General features: G+C 37.9%; 1 protein-coding gene across 8 annotated transcripts in view; it reads right to left on the reverse strand.

Moving 5' to 3' along the window:
• The window catches only part of RC3H2 (ring finger and CCCH-type domains 2), a 56,235-nt gene that overhangs the window by 32,585 nt on the left and 487 nt on the right, over positions 1-23,163 (reverse strand). For 5 of the 8 annotated variants that reach the window (XM_031654489.1, XM_031654488.1, XM_031654491.1 and 2 more), the window contains exons 2-5: positions 15,067-15,364; positions 11,030-11,147; positions 9,758-9,991; positions 1,822-1,997 (exon numbers count right to left, since the gene is read on the reverse strand). In XM_031654489.1, the coding sequence (XP_031510349.1) occupies positions 1,822-1,997; positions 9,758-9,991; positions 11,030-11,147; positions 15,067-15,297 (759 nt within the window). In that variant the 5' untranslated portion in view covers positions 15,298-15,364. Of the gene's footprint in view, positions 1-1,821; positions 1,998-8,078; positions 8,155-9,757; positions 9,992-11,029; positions 11,148-15,066; positions 16,214-22,979; positions 23,158-23,163 lie in introns of those variants that run through there. The other 3 variants (XM_031654487.1, XM_021927177.2, XM_021927178.1) reach the window with 3 other exon arrangements.

Consider the following 23,163-nt stretch of genomic DNA (forward strand, 5'->3'; position numbering starts at 1 on the left):
GCAGAGGTTGCAGTGAGCTAAGATAGCACCATAGCACTCTAGCCTGAGGGACAGAGTGAGACTCCGTCTCAAAAAAAAAAAAAAAAAAAAGAAAAAAAAAGGGGGAGAAATAGAATTTTTAAAAGAGCAGCAAGTGGTGAAACAGAAACATGAAAAAGCAGAACACATAGGGTTAAGGTATGATACAGGCTAGAGAATAATAATAGAGGGCATTATATACTACGGTAGGAAATTTGGATATTATCATGAAGGGAATGTGAACCCACTGATTTTTTTGGAGGGGTGGGGATGGGGAGGACAGGGGATGGGGAGGACAGGGTCTCACTTTGTCACCCAGGTTGGAGTGCAGTGGCACGATCTAGGCTTGCTGTAGCCTTGACTTTCTGGGCTCAAGCAGTCTTCTCGCTTTGGCCTCCCAAAGTGCTGGGATTACAGGTATAAACCACTGTACAGGGCTGATTTAGGATTTTTAAGCAGAGAAGTGACATGATCAGATTTATGTTTAAAAAAACATCACTTTGGTAACAGGAGAGGATAAAGATAGACAAGCAAGGAATCCAGCTAATAGGTACACATATATTAGTACTACCACATGATAATTAAGAAATTTTCTTGGGAGGCTGAGGCAGGAGGATGGCCTGCGCCCAGGAGTTCAAGGCTGCAGTGAATTATGATGGCACCACTGCACTCCAGCCTAAGCAACAGAGTGAAAGTCCGTCACTTAAAAGAAGAAATTTTCTGCTACCCCAGAAATTATCATCAGGGTATATAGCTTTAACCTCTACTTAAGTAGTAAAAAACTATACATTAAAAAGTTACAGAGTTTTATAGGGCCTAGTGAAGTGTGTAGAAATAGAGATTAATTTCAATAGTTGCCCTAAGAGCATGAAACTAAACATTATGACTATGAGGCAGATAGTGTCCAAGTCTCATTAGTGGAGTTAAATGAATTAATCCCAACACATTTCTATTACCAATTACCTGTTATCTCAAACTAAGCGGTCTGCCAAGAAAACAGTTTTCTGTCTGTACTATTTTCACTCTTGGGAGCTATAAAACCAACAAAATAACCTAAATAAGCTTTGGTTTCAAATTTAAATGTTTTACTTTCATAGAAGCCAATAGGCCTTTCTACTTCCAAGTACATGAGACATTCTCAAGACCCAGGCAGCAACCTACACTCTTGGATCATAAAAACACTTTAAGGATTCAGCTTGCTTTCAGTATCTGTTACTACCTGCTAGCCTATTAGACAATGAAGCTACATTTTAAAATATATTGGGGTTCTTCCCTACCCTTTCCACTAAACAAAAAACAACATCTAAAAGCAGAGTGGACCAATCTCCTCAACCTTCCATTTCCTTGTTGTATGTGAGATAACATGTAGGCCATTTTCAGATTAAAGGTATTCATCTAATCACTACAGAGAATGAGATAACAAAAATAATAATGGGTTACAAAGTTTACATACTCCTTATGAAGTTTTCAATATAGTTCCTGATTTCCTTTTAAGACACTAAATGTAAAGAAATTAGGTTTCTGCAGTCCACTTTTACTTGATAAGAGTCAAGTTTACCAAATGATTTCCTTATGTTCTTTCTGTTACTGACATCTTCACATATATACTCTTATTTTGCCAATAGATAGTAACAGGTACTACCAAAAGGTGGTACCGCAGATGCAATCAATGCAGAAGGAAAGTTTCCTCTCAACTCTTGTAAGCATTCTGTATTGCTAGGGCCTCTAGACTGGGTAACAGGAATTTCAGGAAGTATCTGTCTCACAAACAGGCATGTCTTTCCATAGATACTTAGTGCTTACCTTAAAACAAGAAGCTCGATACAGTAGTTGCACAACATGACCAATACTTGTTTTTGATGCCTGAGGAAATCTTGGTTCTAGTCTCTGCACAACAAAAAGTACCAGAACTTTCCTTGAGAGGGCAGAACCATCTTCCAATGCCAGTAATACCAGCTTCAAAGCCTCTTCTTGCATAGCTAAAAATATTAAAGGAACATAAGTTCATGACAAATGAGGAACCCATCAGATCATGTGTGTCACAGACATCTTTGGGTATTAGAGTTTATAGTGGCCCATTACCCATAATCTATATTTAATCAGCACAAAGAGGACATCACACATACATAGTTTATTTAAAAGGTAATCAAGCAAAATAAAACATACTTTCCATAAATAAAACATTCTTCCACTAAATACCAATCAGAACACAAGTTAACAGAACTTAAAGTATCTTCTGTATTTAACAGTCAATTAGATGATGATAAGGTTAAGGTAAAAAAAAGTCATTTATAAAACACATAGCTGGGTGTGGTGGTTCACACCTATAAATCCCACCACTTTGAGAGGCCAAGGCAGGGAGACTGTTTGAGCCCAGGAGTTTGAGACCAACTTGGGTAATATAGGGAGACCCTGTCTATACAAAAAATGTTAAGTATTAAAAAAATTAGCCAGGCATGGTGGCATGTGCCTGTGGTTCCAGCTCTTGGGAGGCGAAGTGGAGTATCACTTGAGCCCGGGAGGTTAAAGCTGTAGTGAGCTGTGATCACGTCACTGCACTCCAGCCTAGGTAACAGAGACGGACCCCATCTCAAATAAATATATAAAAATTAAATACACAGAACTACTCTGACAATGATATGCAAAGAACCCACAGCACGCTTATAATAAATGGTATTGTTTGCATGCATGAGACTGTTACTTTGCCTGTCAGAACTATTTTGCATATAATTTAAAAAATATTAGCCTCTGAATGCAAAACCCAAAGAAGGTATTAATTTCATTATGTTGCTTTATAGCCAGGAATATATAGTATAATCTGAAGTTAATCATTAGAGAAAATCAGATTTCTAAATTAAGAAATATTCTGAGGCTGGGCACGCTGGCTCATGCTTGTAATTCCAGTACTCTGGGAGGCCGAGGCGGGCAGATCACCTGAGGTCAGGAGTTCGAGACCATCCTGACCAACATGGTGAAACCCCATCTCTACTAAAAATACAAAAATTAGCTGGGCATGGTGGTGTGCATCTGTACTCCCAGCTACTCAGGAGGCTGAGGCAGGAGAATCACTTGAACCCGGGAGGCAGAGGCTGCAGTGAGCCGAGATTGCACCACTGCACTACAGCCTGGCGACATAGCGAAAGTCCATCTCAAAAAAAAAAAAAAAAAAAGAAATATTCTGTAAAATAAATAGCCTGTATTCTTCAAGAATATGTGTCATGAAAGTTCCAGAATAAAGACGACTAAAAAGAGACATGACTAAAACATACAGAAAGTGATCTTGAACTGGATCTTACACTTGAAGAAAATAAATACTATAAAAGATATTTTTGGAATAGTTGACAAAACTGGAATATGAACTACAAATTGTATATAGTACTGTATTGTATCATTAATTTTTAAAAATTTAATGAATGTAATATTGTTACATAAGAGAGTATCCTTGTTTTCAGGAAACACACTGAAGTATTAAAGGAACGGAGCATAAAATAAACAACCTACTCTCAAATGGTTCAGAAGAGAGGGAAAAAATAACAAATATGGCAAAATATTAGAAACTGCTGAATGTTGGTAAAGAATATACAAAAAATTCTCTGCATTATTCTTACAACTTTTCCATAAATACGAAATTATTTCAAAATTACAAATTACAAATACATGGTTATCAATCAAAACAATACAGCTTAAGAGCTGAAATATTATCTGGATTCAAAATACCAACCCTTTTTCTAAGTGAGGCTATTGAGGTCCAGAGAAGTTAAGTGTTTAAGCCAAGGTAACATATCTAGTTACCAACAAAATTGGAACTATAATGGCAAAAATCACAATTACTTTTGCACCAATCTAATAGAACCAAGGACTTTTAAATTTTTTTTAATTTTTTCTTTTTTCTTTCTTTCTTTTTTTCACCTCCCAGTGTTTCTCTGCTAGCAAGGACTTCTTTTAAAAACTGAGATAAAATTAACCATTTTAACTGCACAATTCAGTGGTATCTACTATATTCACAATGTTGTACAACCATCAACTCTAATTTAAGACATTTTCATCACCCCAAAGGAAACTCATTGCCATTAAGCAGTCACCGTTCATATACTCGATACACAGCCCCGGCAACAGTAGGCTGTCTGGTTTCTTTAATTTAATGCGGGTTTTTTTTCTTTTTCTTTCTTTTTTTTTTTTTTGAGACAAAATCTCGCTCTGTCACCTAGGCTGGAGTGCAGTGGCACAATCTTGGCTCACTGCAACCTCCGCCTCCTGGGTTCAAATGATTCTTGTGCCTCAGCCTCCTGAATAGCTGGGATGACAGGTGTGCACCACCATGCCCAGCTAATTTTTTTGTATTTTCAGTAGAGACAGAGTTTTGCCATGTTGGCCAGGCTGGTCTCAAACTCCTGACCTCAAGTTATCCACCTGCTTCAGCCTCCCAAAGTGCTGGGATTACAGGTGTGAGCCACTGCGCCCAACCTAATGTAGTATTTTTGAAGCTCATCCACATGCAGCATATATATGCATTTATTCCTTTTATGGCTGAGGAATAGCCTATTTATGGACGTACTACATTTTGTTAATCCATTTATCACTTGATGGACATTTGGATTGTTTCCACCTTTTGACTATTGCAAATAATGCTGCAATAAACACTTGTATACAAGTATTAGTTTGAATATCTGTTTTCTATTCTTTTGGGTATACACCTAGGAATAAAACTGCTGGGTCATATGGTAATTGTTTAACTTTTTAAGGAACTGACAAATTATTTTCCAAAGCAGCATACCATTTTACATGCCCACATTCTCCACATTCTCATCAACATTTGTTATGTTCCATTTTTTAAAATTATAGCTACTCCCAGCATTTTGGGAGGCCGAGATGGGAGGATTACTTGAGGCCAGGAGTTCTGAAGTTACAGTGGGCTAAAACCATGCCACTGCACTCCAACCTGAGCAATGGAGCAAGACCCTGTCTCTAAAAAAATGAAATAAAATAATGGCCAAGTGGGTATAAACAAGTATGTCACTGTGATTTTGATTTGCATCTCCCTAATAACTAAATACACTCAGGATTTTTTCATGTGCTTGTTAGCCATCATGTCTCTTCTTTGGAGAAATGTCTACGCAAGTTATGTGCCCATTTTTAAATTAGGCTGTCTTTTTGTTTCTGAGCTGTAGAAAAGAGATTTGACACCTAGTCTAGTGCTTCTTTAAAAGTAAACATCAGAAACATCTAAAGGTAACATTCTTTAATTCTGTATGAAACTAGATTTTTGAAATATTTTAAAAATTTGTATAACGGAAAATTTTAAACATATATAAAAGCAGAGATAACTTGCACCCATAACACAGCTTTTGCCAGTCAGGTTTCATCTACTTCGTGCTCATTTTTGTAGTTTACTTTGGTTGGAGTATCTAAAAGTCCCAGACAATATATTACTTCATTCTTAAGTACTTCAGTATGTAATTCTAACAGATAAGACTTAAAAAATTGTTTTAATATAACACCACTATCACACCTAACAAAAGTAATATATTTTCTTTCTTTTTTGAGACAGGGTCTTGTTCTGTCATCCAGGCTGGAATGCAGTGGCATAATTGCACTCATTGCACTTCCACCTCCTGAGCTCAAATGATTCTCCTGACCACAGGCATGTGCCACCACACCCGACTCATTTTTGTAGAGATGGAGTTTCGACATATTGCCCAGACTGGTCTCCAACTCCAGGACTCAAGCAATGCGGCGCCTAGGCCTCCCAAAGTGCTGGGATTACAGGCATGAGTCATCCCACCCAGCCACATTATTTTCTTAATGTGATCTAACATTCAGTCTATTCTATTTTCTCCCTTTGTCTCAAAAATGTCTTCTCAAAGTATCCAAAGTTCACATATTGCTTGATTGATGTATCTATAGGCTTTAGAAAAAAATCTGTATCAATTCTCCACCATCCTCTAACCCTCTCATTTAAAACAAAATCCATTTCTTAAAGAAAAATTTTTCTGAAGTTTCCCACATTATAGATCTGATAATTTTGCATCGACAATATTTTTAATTTTTTATATATTATTATTTTTTGAGGCAAGGTGTTGCTTTGTCACCCAGGCTGGAGTGCAGTGGCATCATCAAGGCTCACTGCGGTCTCAACTTCGTGAGCCTCTGATCTTAGCCTCCTGAGGAGCTAGGACCACCAGTGCATGCCACCATGCCCGACTAATTTTTGTATTTTTGGTAGAGATGGGGTTTCACCATGTTTCCCAGGCTGGTTTCAAACTCCTGGGCTCAAGCGATCTGCCCGACTTGGCCTCCCAAAGCTCTGGGATTATAGGCATGAGCCACTGTGCCCAGCCTATGATATTTTTAAGTATGGTCCTCTAGCCTCCTTAATTCATGTAAAGTTTGTTTGCTGCTAAGGGCACCTCTTATTCCATGCATCATGTCAAGATATACACAGTACAGGCCTATTTTTTTCCACTTTCAGTAATGCTAAGATTTATCAGTGGGTTCAGACTTTATCCATCTATTATAAATTTCCCCAGTTACCTCTCATCTAAAGGGTTTAACAGCCATAAATAATTCTTGTTGAAGCCCATTAATACATTTGGGGATGCAAAATTGTGATTCTTCTAATTGTATCATTTTCTAAATGTATTATTAGTTTGAATTCAGCTAAAAGAGGAAATTTTCCTCAATATGTAAGAATCGTTTTGTACATATTGTGTTTCACTGCATTGGAGTCATTCATTATAATGTTTAAATTGCCCTACTTACATCTAGTAGGAGCTCCTTCATGTTCAATTCTTTGTCCTTTCAACAAAATTGTCTCTCCCTTATCTCTTTCTCTGGGGGTCAACTGATCCTCCCACCTAAGCCTCCCAAAGTACTGGGATTATAAGCTTTTTTGCTTCCCCTCTCCCCACCCAGCACATGACTTCCTAACCCAGGACTGGAATAAGGCATTTACCCAAAGAGCCCTGCCTCTGTTTAGTGGGAAATGGTATATATGAAAGCCCACAATCTGGGTGTTAGGGTTATTCATCACTTCTAAGTATTTTCAGTGGACAGACCATGGACACTGGCATTTTTTAGAAATAGAAAAACAAATGAGTCTGTATTAAAATTGCCAATTCAAATTTAAGGCTGCAGGAGTTTTACTTAAATCTTTGATTTTATACTTGTATCTTTCCTTCTTTCTTTTTTTTTTTTGAGATGGAGTTTTGCTCTTTCACCCAGGCTAGAGTGAAGTGGCATGATCTAGGCTCACTCAACCTCTGCCCCCAGGTTACAGCGATTCTCATGCCTCAGCCTCCCGACTAGCTGAAATTACAAACACCTGCCACCATGTCCGGCTAATTTTTGTATTTTTAGTAGAGATGGGTTTTTGCCATGTTGGCCAGGCGAGTCTTGAACTCCTGACCTCAGGTGATCCACCCGCCTTGGCCTCCCAATGTGCTGGGATTACAGGTGTGAGCCACCGTGCCTGGCCTTGTATCTTTTTTTTAAATGCTGAAAGTCTTGATTCTGGTGGCACTAACATAATTATTTGCTTACTTGTTTTATGCTACTGTGTGTCTGTTTAAGTTTCTAAATAACAATACCAGTAGAATTATGAACAATATGACAAATGAATATAATTTAGGATTTATTGTATATTCCACTAGGGATATAAAGGTCAAAACACTGTGTTCTAAAGTAACCTGAAATAATTCATTCTCGAATGGATATGCTACCAACTTGTTTTAGCTTTATTTTTAGGTATTATTTTAATCATTTTTAATTAAATTTTAAAAATATTTAAAGTTGTTTTATAATTACATAAAACACTTATGTGGTTCCAAAGTACAAAACAAGATAGAGTTGACAAGGTATAGCTTCTGTCCCTGTCTGCTTTCCCTTGATTCCTTGTTCTTCTACATACTGGTATTAGTCTTTTTTTTTTTTTTTTTTTTTTTAACCATTGTTTCTTTTGGAAAATTTAAATGATTAAGTTGGATTTTCTCCCTCCTTCTCTTACTTAGAAAGTACTATGCTGAGCACATCATTCTGGACCTTGCTTTTATTTTTTAACTTACCAACGTATCTGGAGGTCACACCCTAGCAGAATATATACTTCTTCCTCATTTCTTTCGACAGCTGCATAGTACTACACTGGAAGGATATACCACAGTTTATTATACTAGTACCTTATTATGCATAGGCATTCAGGTTGTTTCCAGATGTTTGCTATTACAAATAGTTCTTTTAAAACTTTATGCATTCTATACCTTCTGTTGTCTCTTTGGGATAGATTCCTAGAAGTGGGATTGCTAGACCAAAGGGTAAACACAGAGGTAATATTTTCAGATGTTGCCAAATTCCTCTTTTGCACCACTTTGCATGCCCATGACTACTGGATGAGAGTACCTCACACCCTTGCCAACAGAATTATTTTCAGACTTTAAGATTCTACCATCTGATAGGTGAGAAATGGTAATTTCTTGCATCTTTTGTCAATTTTTCAATTGGTTGTTGGTCTTTTTCTTCTGAATTTTTAGACGTACCGTATATATTAGTTATATTAGCCCTCTGTGTACATTTGTTACATAATTTATATTTTCCCCAGTTGGCCTTCTTTTACCTTTGGTTATAATTTTTTTGTGATGTAAATTAAACATAAAAATTACACAGTCAAATATCAATTTCTTCCCTTATTGTTTCTAGATTTTGAGTTAAAGTTAGAAAACTGTTCCCTACTCACAGGTTATACAGAAATACATTCTTTTATTGGTTTTTATTACCTATATAATTTATTTTTATTTTTAATAAGGATTTCTGACATGTTTGTAATTTATATAGTTTATAGAGAATAAGAAATGCATCTAATTTTGTCTTTTTCCACATTTTGATCTAGTTGTCCCAATATCACTTATTAAAGTTTCCTTTCCAAAAATAAATTCTACCCAAACTGTAGTTCTAAATCACAAATTTCAAACAATAAACCTTCTAGAAGAAAACACAGCAGGGTACTTCATAACCTTGGTATAGGTGAAGATTTTTTAAGACAGAACATAGATAACACTAATCATAAATAATTATCCCCTAAAAACGATTAAGAGTTTAAACATTTTTTTTCAGACCAAAAAACAGCTTACCTTTCTTTGGTTTATTACGTGTTCAATCTTAGGCCACTAACTTGGTTTTCTAATTTGTAAAACTGTAGCTATATTGCCTATCTTGATGGCAATTGAAGCTTAAATGAGAAATTTGTTTTAAAACACAAAAGCACTGTCTATCATATAAATTAAGATTAATAAAAACGGATTTATCTTGGCTGGGTGCAGTGGCTATAATCCTAGAATTTTGGGAGGCCGGGCGGGCGGATCACCTGAGGTCAGGAGTTCAGACCAGCCTGGCCAACATGGTGAAACCCTGTCTGTACAAACAATAGAAAAATTAGCCGGGTGTGATGGTGTGTGCCTATAGTTCCAGCTACTTAAGGGGCTAAGTCAGGAGAATTGCTTGAACCTGGATGTCGAGGCTGCAGTGAGCCAAGACTGCGCCACTGCACTCCAGCCTGGGTGACAGAGTGAGACACTGTCTCAAACAAAACAAAACAAAACAGCAATAACAACAACAAAAACAAATTTATCTTTAATTATATCAATATTTGTACATATAAAGACAGGCTGAGTCTCAGGATTCACTGAGCTCCAGAAATTGGCATCCTCAAGCCCCTTACTAATAAAAAAGGTAAGATAGTAACCTATCTTACCTGGCCCTAAAAACTGGCATCCTCGAGCCCTGACAGCGGCCCATAGATTGGCAGACAACTGCTGAGGGTTCTGGTGCTGTAATATCAGTTCTGTTACAGTTCTTTCTCCAAGGGAACGAGCTGCTCGCATGGCTCTTACACGACCTTCTTCTTCCACCAGTTGACAGTTTACAAGTGTCACCAGTTTCCTTTGCATTGGACGGCTCAGTGCACTCTGGTTCAAACTAGCTACACCTTTAGGAAAAGGGAAACAAAGGGAGCTAAAGTTTTTTCAATAAAAAATAAAAGTCAATTTTCATTATCTGTATTTAATGATTAAGCCATAATTCCTAATGAGTCCCTTGTAATGTGCTTTCATTTTCCTAACAGTATTCTGTCTCTGTTATTACATTAATATTATATTAATAATATTATATTAATAAAAGCACTATTAAACAATGAATTCAAATACTGTACAAATTTCAAGATGCAGTGACTCTGGTAAATTTTTTTTTTTTTTTAGACAAGGTCTCACTCCCATTGCCCAGGCTGAGTGCAGTGGCACGATCACAGCTCACAGCAATCTCAACTTCCTGGGCTCATGTGATTCTCCTACACTGGCCTCCTCAGTAGCTGGGACTACAGGCATGTGCCACCATGCCCACCTAATTTTTTGTATTTTTAGTAGAGATGGGCTTGGTCTCAAACTTCTGGGGTCAAGAAATCCACCCACCTCAGCCTCATAAAGTGTTCAAATTATAGGCATGAAGCCACCACGCCCAGCTTTAATTTTTTTTTTTTTTTGAGACGGAGTCTCGCTGTGTCGCCCAGGCTGGAGTGCACTGGTGCCATCTTGGCTTACTGCAAGCTCCACCTCCCAGGTTCATGCCATTCTCCTGCCTCAGCTCCTACTCAGCTCCCGAGTAGCGGGGACTACAGGCGCCCTCCACCATGCCTGGCTAATTTTTTGTATTTTTAGTAGAGATGGGGTTTCACCGTGTTAGCCAGGATGGTCTCGATCTCCTGACCTTGTGATCCGCCCACCTAAGCCTCCCAAAGTGCTGGGATTACAGGCATGAGCCACTGCACCCGGCCCCAGCTTGAATTCTTAATGACAATATTGGTTATTTTCAGAAAATAGGACAAGGTAATTTTCTCAATCTATACATTTTTCAAGGCATTTCTCAAGCAAACTCCTTTTCCACAATTTAATAGGGTATCCACATCAAGTCATTCCAGGTAAATGTACTACCAAGCCCTACTTATCAGTAAAAATGCATTTTATGAACTTACCTTTACCTCCACTTAGTGGTTTTAAGTAGAGTGCCAAATCCTCAACGCATTTCTTTGCAACCTCATAGTGTTTATTCTCACCTAGATTACTTAACTTAATTGACTGATGATCTGGTACCTTAAAAAAAAAAAAAAGAAGTATTGCAGAAATATTCATTCAGCTCATGCAACTATTATTTATGTACTTGGTAATAATCTTGGTGAGTATAAAATTATAACGCATAGATACTACATGAAAGCCATTTAAGTAAAATTAAAGTCAAACACCTAGCCAAACTGCTTTCTATAAACCAAAAATGAGGCCAGTCATGGTGGCTCAGGCCTGTAATCTCAGCGCTTTGGGAGGCCAAGGAGGCAGATTAACTGAAGTCAGGAGTTGGAGACCAGCCTGGCCAACATGGTGAAATTCCATCTCTACTAAAAACTACAAAAATTAGACAGGTGTGGTGGTAGATGCCTGTAATCCTAGCTACTCAGGAGGCTGAGGCAGGAGAATCTCTTAAACCCAGGAGGCTGAGATTGGAGTGAGCTAAGATTGCACCGTGCACTCCAATCTGGGTGACAGAGCGAGACTCCATCTCAAAATAACAACAGCAGCAGCAACAACAAAAAATAACATACTTAATAGCAGGAGCTGTGTGGATTAATGAAGAAAGAAAAGAAGCAGAAAGTTAACAGTATTGTATCAATGCTAATTTCTTGGTGTTGGATGTTAACACTAGGTTAAGCTGCGGAAAGTTATACAAGTTCTCTGAATAGTATCTCTTGCAACTTTTTTGTAAGTCTGAAAGAATTTCAAAATTAAAGAGTGGAGAAAAAAGGCAGAGTTGTTTTTTCTTTTCCCCCCATAGCACTTATCACCTTTTCACTATATTATTTACTTAAGATAAGCATTATAAGATAGAGTGTTTCCATTCAAAGGTCAAAACTTGGGTAAAAATTGCAGCTCTGCTACTTCTATGAATGACCTTGAGTAAATTACTTAATTGCTCCAAGTCATAATTTCCATATCTGCAAAATGAAGATGGAAAATCTGTATTTTGTAGTGTCACTACGAAAGTGCAATATAATTCAACAAATATTTATATTTATGGAGAGCTTACCATGCACTGGGCACAGTTATAGGTACCAGCGATATATCAATGAGCAAAACAGACAAAATGTTTTGCCCTTGTGGAGCTCACATGCTAGTGGACAGTAGAAGAGGCAGCCAATCAATAAATTAAAAACATAATAAATAAATATGTAGTGTTTCAAGAGGTGAAATTATAGAGCAAAGATAAGGGGGACTGGAAATACTAGCGAGGGGTTACAATTTTAATTAGGGTGGTCAGGATTGGCTCCTTGAAAACTGTGAGATGTGAATAAAGAATGTGAAGAGAGAGGCTAGGCATGGTTGCTCACGCCAATAATCCCAGCATTTTGGGAGGCCAAGGTGGGCAGATCACTTGAGGTCAGGAGTTCGAGACCAGCCTGGCCAACATGGTGAGACCCCATCTCTACTAAAAATACAACAGTTAGCTGGGCATGGTGGCGCGCACCTGTAATCCCAGCTACTCGGGAGGCTGAAGCAGGAGAATCACTTGAACCTGGAAAGTGGAGGATGCAATGAGCTGAGATTGGGCCACTGCACTCCAACCTAGATGACAGTGAGAGTCCATCTCAAAAAAAAAAAAAGAAAATGGAGAGAGACTGAACATTCTAGGCAAAGGTAACAGTCACTATAAAAGCCATCAGGTGGCAATATACTTGGTATATCTGAGAACTAGCTAAGAAGTCAGTGTAGCTTAAGCAGAATAAGAACAGTAGTAGAAGAGGTAACAGAAGTCACATTGTAAAGACCTGTAAGCAATTTAAGGACCAACGGAGATAACATTTACAAATGATATTAACACAGTACCCGCTGACCTATAGCAAATGCTAAATAAATGGTAGCTAGTTTTTCCGCATTTTTTTTGAGATAGGGTCTCACTCCGATCACCCAGGCTGGAGTGCAGTGGCATGATCTTGGCTCTCTGCAGCCTTAACCTCCTGGGCTCAAATGAACCTCCCATCTCACCATCTCAGCCTCCCAAGTAGCTGGGACTACAGTCACACACCACCACGCCTGACTAATTTTTGTATTTTTTGTAGAGATGGGGTTTCACCATGTTGCCCAGGCTAGTCCTGGCCTCAAGCGGCCTGCCCACCTCAGCCTCCCAAAGTGCTGAGATTACAGGCGTAAGCCACTGGGTCTCGTGGTTAGCTAGTATTCTGACAAAAAGTTTATATTTTATCAAATCTAAAATGTTATTGTTTGCAAGAGACATTATTTTATACTCCATTAACAAAAATATATTGCCAATTAAATTAAGATACACTATCGATTGTAGATGCACTTTGATTTCATGGTGTGTAACTTGATTATAAACACTGAAAAGAGATTTTGTGCTTTACAAGGAGGACTTCAAATTCAAGATACTAAGGGAATGAATGAAGTATTTTGGTTTATTGGATTTTCTATCAAATCAGAAAAATAATTCCTTTTTGGCTTTAATATGTAGTACATGATGTATAGAATTTCATCTTCTTCGTAACCTGTAAAATGGGGATAATAACCACCTGAAAAGCTACGGTAAGAATTAGTAATCATAAATGCTGAATACTTACTGTCAAACCTAATGTAAAGTAGACCCTCATTAAATAGAAGTTATTTCAAATCTAGAGTCTTGCTTTGATTCAATAAAATAATTACAAACACGAATTCTATAGCACATGTTCTTTTTTTTTTTCCCTAATGTTCGACTCAGGCATCACATAGCTCAGAGGTGTCTTCTGGCTTCTGTGGGCCACACCGGAAGAACTGTCTTGGGCCACACATAAGATATACTAACACTAACAACAGCTGATGAGCTTAAAAAAAAAGAAAGTTTACGAATTTGTGTTGGGCCACATTCAAAGCTGTCCTGGGCTGCATGCAGCCTGAAAGTCAGACAAGCTTGATATAGCACATGGTCATAAGAAATCATGCAGAATTTATTACTGACACATTGGTTTTTGGTTTTCCATATAAACATCCCTACATAGACCTTATTTTTTCATTTGCACTATTATACAAAAAGTTAAGTGAAGTAAAAAAGAGTGACAACGACAACAGAAAAACCTGTTTCTGGTCAAAGCTTTGATTACATTTCTTTTCATATCACCTAGTGAACAAATATGTACACTTACATAAAAATGTTTCTTATCCACCAAAATCACTTACATACATAAATTTTAGCCACAGAATTAAAGAAATATGTAACTATAATATAATCTATGGTTTGTATAAGGATATGACATTATCTAAAGAAAATCTTTCGCAGAATACAATCATGAAAATCAGGTACATTGAGATTTATTTTTTACACCTTAATGATCACTAAACATACTTTATACCTATTACTGAACAAAGTTCAATAACTATTTCATGTAACAAATTATTAGGTTGCTGCAAAAGTAATTGCAGTTTTTGCCATTAAAGCCACGTAAGATGGCCGGGTGCAGTGGCTCATGCCTGTAATCCTAGCACACTGGGAGGCCGAGGTGGGTGGATCACCTAAGGTCAGGAGTTCCAGACCAGCCTGGCCAACATAGTGAAACCCTGTCTCCACTAAAAATACAAAAAAAATTAGCTGGGTATGTTGGTGCGTGCCTGTAGTCCCAGCTACTTGGGAGGCTGAAGCAGGAGAATCACTTGAACCCGGGAGGTGGGAATTGCAGTGAGCCCAGATTACGCCACTGCACTCCAGAATGGGACACAGAGAGAGACTCTGTTTCAAAAAAAAAAAAAAGGCCACATAAGATACACTAACAATAGCTGATGAGCTAAAAAAATAAAAATAAAAATAAATCACAAAAAAATCTCACAATGTTTTCAAAGTTTATGAATTTGTGTTGGGCTGCATTCAAAGATGTCCTGGGCCGCATGTGGCCTGCAGGCTGGACAAGCCATTAAAATAATGGCAAAAACAGCGATTACTTTTGCACCAACATATGGTAAAATCTTGAATGCTTACCTGGGCTCCAACTAACTGGAGAAGTGCAAAGTTGACAGGAAGTACATCAATATCTGTGTTGATGGCAGTCTGGTCAAAAGGACAAGCTTTTCGATGAAGTTTATTCAAGCAGGTCTTGCAAACAGTGTGTGAACAACCTAAACTGATGGGTTTGTGCACATTCTCATCAAATTCATTATAGCAGATTGGACAGGACAGAAATTCTGTCCATTGAGCTGCCTGCACAGGCATTGTGGAAGCTGGACGCTCGGGTTAGCAGTCTAGCAGATCATTATTTTGCTGTGTAGTGTTTTGTAAGCTAGAAATAGACAAAAGTATGAATTAACCACATATTCATCATTCACCTTTCAAGAGTTAATTGCTTAAGTCAACCAATAGCTGCAGACCTAAAATACTTCTGAATAATTTTATAACATTTGGATGTATTTTTAAAAAAACCTATTTACTGAATTAATTAAATTTCTGAAATTCTGCATGGAAACAATACCTTAATAGTGTTCCTTTCAACTAAACTGTATTTATATTGGTTGCTCACATAATAATCATCAAAGCTTTTATGTTTTTTTCTCAATGACCACATCAAACAAGCAAATTAACTTTCCATATTCCATCTTTAGGAACACAAATTACTTTGGATCGCTGGGGTGTTTGTTTTGTTGTTTTGTTTTTTAAGTGTTTCCCTCGGATAACCAGTACCCCAAAACATAATAAGGTACGGCCAGGAGTTAGTGAACTTTGGAAACTACTCATCCAAATAATATTGTAGAGACTCAAGTGTGAAGAAAACAGCCTTGCCACCTTAAAGAGGAAATCTCTGACAAGACTTGGCTAGGAAGCAAAATGAGGTACTGAAAATCAACATATAAGAGAAGACTGTGATGAGTGAGAGATGATTAAGAGAGCTGTTTGTTCATAAATGAAAGAATAATGCTGACTACAACATACAGTGCCAAAGTAAAACCAACAAAAAAATTGTCTTAAAAATCTTGTATTGTTCATTACAATACTTCTGATAAAACTATATTATTTAGTGATTGATATATATAACCAAAACTGTAAAGTCCAATGAGGAAGACGTAGAAGAAAAAACATTATTCTAAAAAGGTATATAGGCATGATTAAAAACTGAAAAGGCACATGTGAAAAAAAACAGTGAGAGAATTTTTCTTGTTTCTAAGATCAAAATATTCCTGCCGGGCATGGTGGCTCACACCTATAATCGCAGCACTGTGGGAGGCCAAGGCGGGAGGATCACCTGAGGTCAGGAGCTCGGGACCAGACTAACTAACATGGATAAACCCGATCTCTACTAAAAATACAAAATTAGCCACGTGTGGTGGCACATGCCTGTAATCCCAGCTACTAGGGAGGCTGAGGCAGGAGAATTACTTGAATCTGGAAGGTGGAGGTTGCAGTGAGCCAAGATCACGCCACTGCACTCCTGCCTGTTCAAAAAGAGCGAAACTTTGTCTCAAAAAAAAAAAAAAATCCACAATTTTAGTAAAGTAAAAGATTTAGTAGCAAAACAACACTAATTTGAACACACTAAACTTCCTAGATTTTCTTTATCTTCCAATTCAACACTTATATAAGTCTGACAAAAGCTCTCTGGTGAACAAGAAATCTAGGTATTTAGGGCAATTAAACAACCAATACTTTATTTCACAGGAATGTTTACCAACCCAAATATATTAGTTCCAAAGAAATTAGATGTTTAAAAATGTAGTCACATTCAGGAGACAAAAAATATATAACTGAAACTATTTTCCATTATGCCAACATACAAAAAAATTCTATTAGCCTTTATTGTGTTTCTTTTTTTTTTTTTTTTTTTTTTTTGAGACAGTCTTGCTCTGTCACCCAGACTGGAGTGCAATGGCGCAATCTCGGCTCACTGCAACCTTTGCCTCCTGGGTTCAAGTGATTGTCCCGCCTTGGCATCCCAAGTAGCTGGGATGGCACCTGCCATCATGCCTGGCTAATTTTCGTAGAGAAGGGGTTTCACCATGTTGGCCAGGCTGGTCTTGAACTCCTGACCTCATGTGTCTGGCTGCCTCAGCCTCCCAAAGTGCTGGGATTGCAGGCATGAGCCACCGTGCCTGGACCTGTGCTTTTATATTCACAAAAACCAAGATTAAAAAAAAAAAAAACTTGGTAAAAATGAATTACAGAGCTTGCTATGTAAAAAAGCACCCGCATATAAACTTTCTCAAACAGCTCTAACGCAAATTATCTAAAATCTTATCTTTAAAGTAACCAAATCTTCCAAGTTATAATTTATTTTACAACTTTCATCCTCAAATTACCACATCTATTAATGCCATCAATCTAAAAACCAATTAGTTTCCTTCCAACTTTAGAGATGAGCACTGAGCAGGTGAATATATCACTCCCTAAAACTACTGAACATTTTTAACATGCAGTTTTCTGGTTTGCAGAGTTATACAATTAGAGGTCTTTGAGGAAGAATGAATTTCATCTTAAATCTACTGAAAGCCCTAATTTAGTTAATAACTTGAACTGATTAAATATTTATGAAAACAGGACACTGCATGTAGTTTTTCATAATGGCCACCTGTTTGGAAATGTTAATTCTGTGGTTTAGGGTGTCACAGGCCACCTGGTAGTACAAAATAAGAGCAAATACCTTTTCCTTAGTTTTCCAAGGCCTTTTTCAAATGCTTTATATTAAAGCATGTAAGTGGGGGGTTGGGGGGGGAGTTTCAACTAAACAGAAAAATGCTATCTTTCATATTGTCACCTACTACACAGTTTTAAACTGCTTCAAACTATACCAGAGCACACTTAATAGTTTTATATTACAATAGTCCTTAGTGTGTTTAGGCATAGAAACATCAGAGGTTTTAACATAATTAATGCTGAGAAGTTTAATTTCTACCACAAATTGAATTAATACCTTTAAGATATAAAGAAAACACACTGCCAAAATTTTGGCAATAACTCTACCAAATTTTCTTCTCTGTGTCAGAGTATAACTTTCTGATAGTAAATTATGAACTAAACTTCCCTTACACGATCAGATATAAGAAATGCTTTTTCTAAAAATGTTTTTTTTCAGTGATATTATCAGTAAATCCTAGATTCCTTAATTAAGATAAATACAATATAAAATTTTATCTGAAACACAGAAGAAATTTCATTCCTTCAAAACAGGCACTTGGCAAATGTTTACCTAGAAAATATTTTTGTAACTACCAAAAATGGTAAATATTCTATGGTCTTTATAATTTAAAAAGCATATAAATGAACCATGGAGCACAAAGACTATATATTAATTTGCAAAACTTCTAGACCTATACTAATACATTTTATGCAACTCATTTGAGTGTATGTAAGTCTAAATTGCTACGAATATTTATAGTTACTACTGAAGTATTCTTCCCAAATAATCAAAACATTTCAAACTGAGATAAAATGGATTAAAAGGCCTACAACTCAAGATACCTAAAGTGATTCCTTAAGAAAAACATTCTAATTATTTGTATAAACTAATTTTACTTACCAGTTACAAAAACTGAAGAAGGGTAACAAGATAAAGCATAGGAGTGAGAAATGCCAAATTAAAGGTGGGACCATAAACAGTTTTTCCCTCAAATAATTTTCCAGACTGCAAGTTCCTTGCTATGAGTGCTGACACACAAAACAGGAAGCATAATAGGCACCTCTTACATGATTCAAATTACAAACTGCTTTAATAAGAGCCAGCTAAATACTTTCATTTTCTCTTATTAGTCCACCATATTATGCAGCCAGTTCAGGTCTACAGCATCTGATTTTAAAATGCCAGAATAAAGTTTATGCTTCTTTAATTGTCATATATGTATATGGCATTTTATAATTCTCTTAATAAAAATGTAAACATTAGGGCTTAGTTCTTCTAATTAAAACAATCATTGTTTTCATTCTAGTTAACCCATGTGAGGAATATAAGCTACTGAAATGGACTGTCACAGTACTTCCCAGTTTAGAAAACTTAAAAATAATTAGTTTTGTTCTTAAAAAATGATATTTAAAGCATAAGTACAATTTGGATCTCAAGCTAACAGACAAGTAAAAACCAAAACACCAATGGAAACAACTTGTAAGCTAGAAACTCTGCATTGGAGAAAAAGGAATTGAATTGCAATTTAAAAGACTGCTATAATATGTGACTTTGCTGTTAACGTGTGAAGTATATATGACTCAAATTTTACTTCTAAATAATACCTGCAAATTGTTCCCAGTTTTTGAGACGGAGTTCTGCCGGGTCGCCCCAGGCTGGAGGTAGGGCGCACTCCGCTCACTGCAAGCTCCGGGCCCCTCGGTTCACGCCATTCTTCCGGCCAGCCCTCCCGAAAGTAGCTGGGACTACAGGCTCGCCACCGCCCGGGTTTTTTTTTTTTTTTTTTTTTGTATTTTTTAGTAGAGACGGGGTTTCACCATGTTAGCCAGGATGGTCTCGATCTCCTGACCTCGTGATCCACCCGCCTCGGCCTCCCAAAGTGCTGGGATTACAGGCTTGAGCCACCGCGCCCGGCCTGAACTCAGTTTTAAAATAACTATTAGATATAACTTCCAATGCATTCTTTTTTTTTTTTTTTTCATTCTGTTGCCCAGGCTAGAGGGCAGTGGTGCGATCTTGGCTCACTGCAACCTCCACCTCCCGGTTTCATGTGATTCTCCTGCCTCAGCCTCCTGAGTAACTGGGATTACAGGTGCACACCACCATGCCTGGCTCATTTTTGTATTTTTAGTAGAGACGGGGTTTCACTTGTTGGTCAGGCTGGTCTCAAAGTCCTGACCTCGTGATCCACCCACCTTGTCCTCCCAAAGTCCTGGGACTACAGGCATGAGCCACTGCGCCTGGCCTCAATGCATTCTAATAGGGCAGTAATGAGATAACTTCTTTTTTTTTTTTTTTTGAGACGGAGTTTCACTCTCGTTGCCTAGGCTGGAGTGCAATGGCGGGATCTCGGCTCACTGCAACGTCTGCCTCCCGGGTTCAAGTGATTCTCCTGCCTCAGCCTCCCGAGTAGCTGGGATTACAGGCATGCGCCACCAAGCCCGGCTAATTTTTTGTAATTTTAGTAGAGATGAGGTTTATCCATGTTGGTCAGGCTGGTCTTGAACTCCCGACCTCAGATGATTCACCCACCTCTGCCTTCCAAAGTGATGAGATTACAGGCATGAGCCATCTTTCTATTTTAACAAATATAACTAATATCAGTGATGATTAGAAAAATACTTTTTTTTGAGATAGAACTTACTTCTGCCTATCAAATAATAGCCAATGGATAACTTCATCCTTCATATTACCAAAGTCCTTAGCTCTTTAATTATTCTGATTGTAGCAGGATAATCTATCTGGAAGTTTTGGATTTTTATACATCTACTTTTATTCCAATATATTTCTTGGAAGAGTAATGCTGATCTACAACAGTAATGTCCAACAGAAATATGTGAGCCATTATAATCCAAGTAATTTTTAATTTTCTGGTAGTCACATTAAAAAAGGTTAAAAGAGGCCAGGTGAGGTGGCTCACACCTGTGATCCCAGCACTTTGGAAGGCCAAGGTCGGAGGTGGGTGGATCACTTGATGTCAGGAGTTCTAGGCTCGCCTGGCCAACATAGCAAAACCCCATCTCTATTAAAAAATACAGAAACTAGCCTGGCGTAGTGGTGCCTTCCTGTAATCTCAACTACTCAGGAGGCTGAGGCGCAAGAATTGCTTAAACCTGCAGTGGAGGTTGCAGTGAACCCAGATGGTGCCACTGCACTTCAGCCTGGGTGACAGAGAGAGACTGTGTCTCAAAAAAAAAAAAAAAAAAAAGTTAAAAAAAAATAGGTAAAATTATTTTTAGTAATACATTTTATTTATCCCAGTTAATACAAAATATCATTTCAACATGTTGTCAATATTAAAATTATTGAGATATTAAAACAATTTTGGTACTGTCTTTGAAATCTGGTATTTTACACCTACAGCACATCTCAATTCACACTAGCCACATTTCAAATCCTTAACCGTCACATGTGGCCACTGGCTAGTACTGGACAGTGCAACTCTAGAATATTTAAGATTACAAAGTAATACTCAAAACTAACTTTTATCAAGAAATTGAGGTAAAACTCACACACTTAAAGCTTTAGTAAAATTAGAAAACGCTGATCATAACATTCATGAGACTGGATGCAAAACACGAATTTATTTTTAATTTTCAGCTAGCTTTATTTTACCCATGCTTCCTTTTCCCATCACTAAAAAGTGAAACTCCAACACAGTCCAAACTAAACAATAAGTACTTACTACAACCTTGTTATAAAGTTTTTTTTTTTTTTTTAGCGTTCTTAGTTATTGCAAACAATGTAGAAGTTCAATTTTTGAATATAAAATCCTGAGTGTAAAGAAGAATGCTTTGCCAAAATGGAATTTTTTGGTTTTTTCAAAGTGGAAGACAGCAAATCACAAAAGCAGAGTATGATTTAACAAAAATATATGAACAAAGGACATAAGTCTTCTTACATGTCAGGTTGCCACAACAGAAATAACAGATCGTGGTAACTCAAAGGATCCACTAATGAACACGAGTGTAATTAAATCCTCACAGAACAAGTGCCTGTTTGAATTATAACATCTGCTTTTCCTAAACGTAACTAGAATATATGTTTTACATTCTGTCCTCTAGCAATTTTCCAAACTCTAAAATTTTGAAAACATGAATCTCCAAATCAACGAAAATGCCAATACTGAAAAACAGTATTTACATTGTTTTTCCTTTAACAGGATGTAATGACCTCTACTTCTTCAAAAATTGAACGTGGAAGTAAACAACGTAAGAAAGGCTTGTGAAGCTAGAACAGTGGTATAGCTTTTTAGACAGATAAAAGGTGTTTTAAAAAGAAGAATCTATTAATATTCTTAATATTGTAAAAAGTGTTTAACTAAGTTTGTATGTTTAACCATTAAAAGGCTGCACCGGCTAACATTTGTTTCTTTGCTTTTGAGTGACATTTTACCACTGTGGTGTAGCAACATTAGCTTTCTCAGGTTAACCAGAAGTTCCTATTGGAACTTAAAGTTTGACCAATACAAAATTGGAAAAAAGATTACTTAAAGCACTTTATTTGAGATACAAAGTCACCCACCCACAATGGGTAGGGGGAGAGTAGAAATGAAAAAAAAGAAAGGCCCTGGGTAAGGGGAGAGGACGAATTAAAAAGGGAACCCAAGGGTTATGAAAATATAAATAAATCACTGGATTAGATTTACTTTATGCCAGTGATTACTTGAGTCAATTTTGGTGTGAAGGATGTATCCGCCGGTATCTTAAACTGTTGCCTTGTTATTTGAAGGATGGAAATGACAGCTACCCTTATCTTCTCCCATCCTGAAAGCTAAGGCTAGAAAAAAGTACAGCTGCTTCTCTGAGAAACAAAGATGCTTTCTACCATTCTTCTAAGATGGTGGAAGAGTCTCCTCAAGAGGCTACACCAAGAAGGAAAAATCAGAGAGGTAAAGAAGAAAGCCATAGCAGAATTCCCTGGCTGTGTTTCATGCCATTGCTCCTAGCCACAACCCCTGTGCAACCACTCAGGTCCGGCCATCCCCATGGAGGGAGGTTAAGCCCTCCCAAGGCATTGTTTGGCCGGGGTTCCTATTTACCACTCAGATCGCCTCCACCATCCCCTACGCTAGGGTCTCGGGAAGCCCCAGGGTAGAAATCTGAAAAGCTAGGAGAGGACTTGCTTTCGAGGACCTCTTGCAAACCCCCTTACTAACTGGTGTAGGAAAGGGAGAGTGAAGCCGGGCCTCTGCTTGGGTGGGTTCCTTAGGGGTCAGAGGCGTCCGCTCAGCCAGTGTCGAAGGAAGGTGGCCATTTGAGCCGGTCGCTCCGCATCGAAAAAGCCCTACCAGAGAGAGGGGCCTCCGCAGGGCCCGGGTTCCGTCCGAGTGTCAGATGCGGCCCTCAGTTCCCAACCCTCGAGGCACCAGGGGCGACAGCTCACAGGCCCCAGGGCTGAGAGTGGTCTCCCGCCCGACCGCCGGGGACCAGGCACCCGGGCTGGGGCCCGAGCCGCATCGTGCCCGCCCCCGC

This window comes from Papio anubis, chromosome 13 (assembly GCF_008728515.1).
Source record: "Papio anubis isolate 15944 chromosome 13, Panubis1.0, whole genome shotgun sequence".
In the NCBI taxonomy this organism is placed as follows: Eukaryota; Metazoa; Chordata; class Mammalia; order Primates; family Cercopithecidae; genus Papio; species Papio anubis.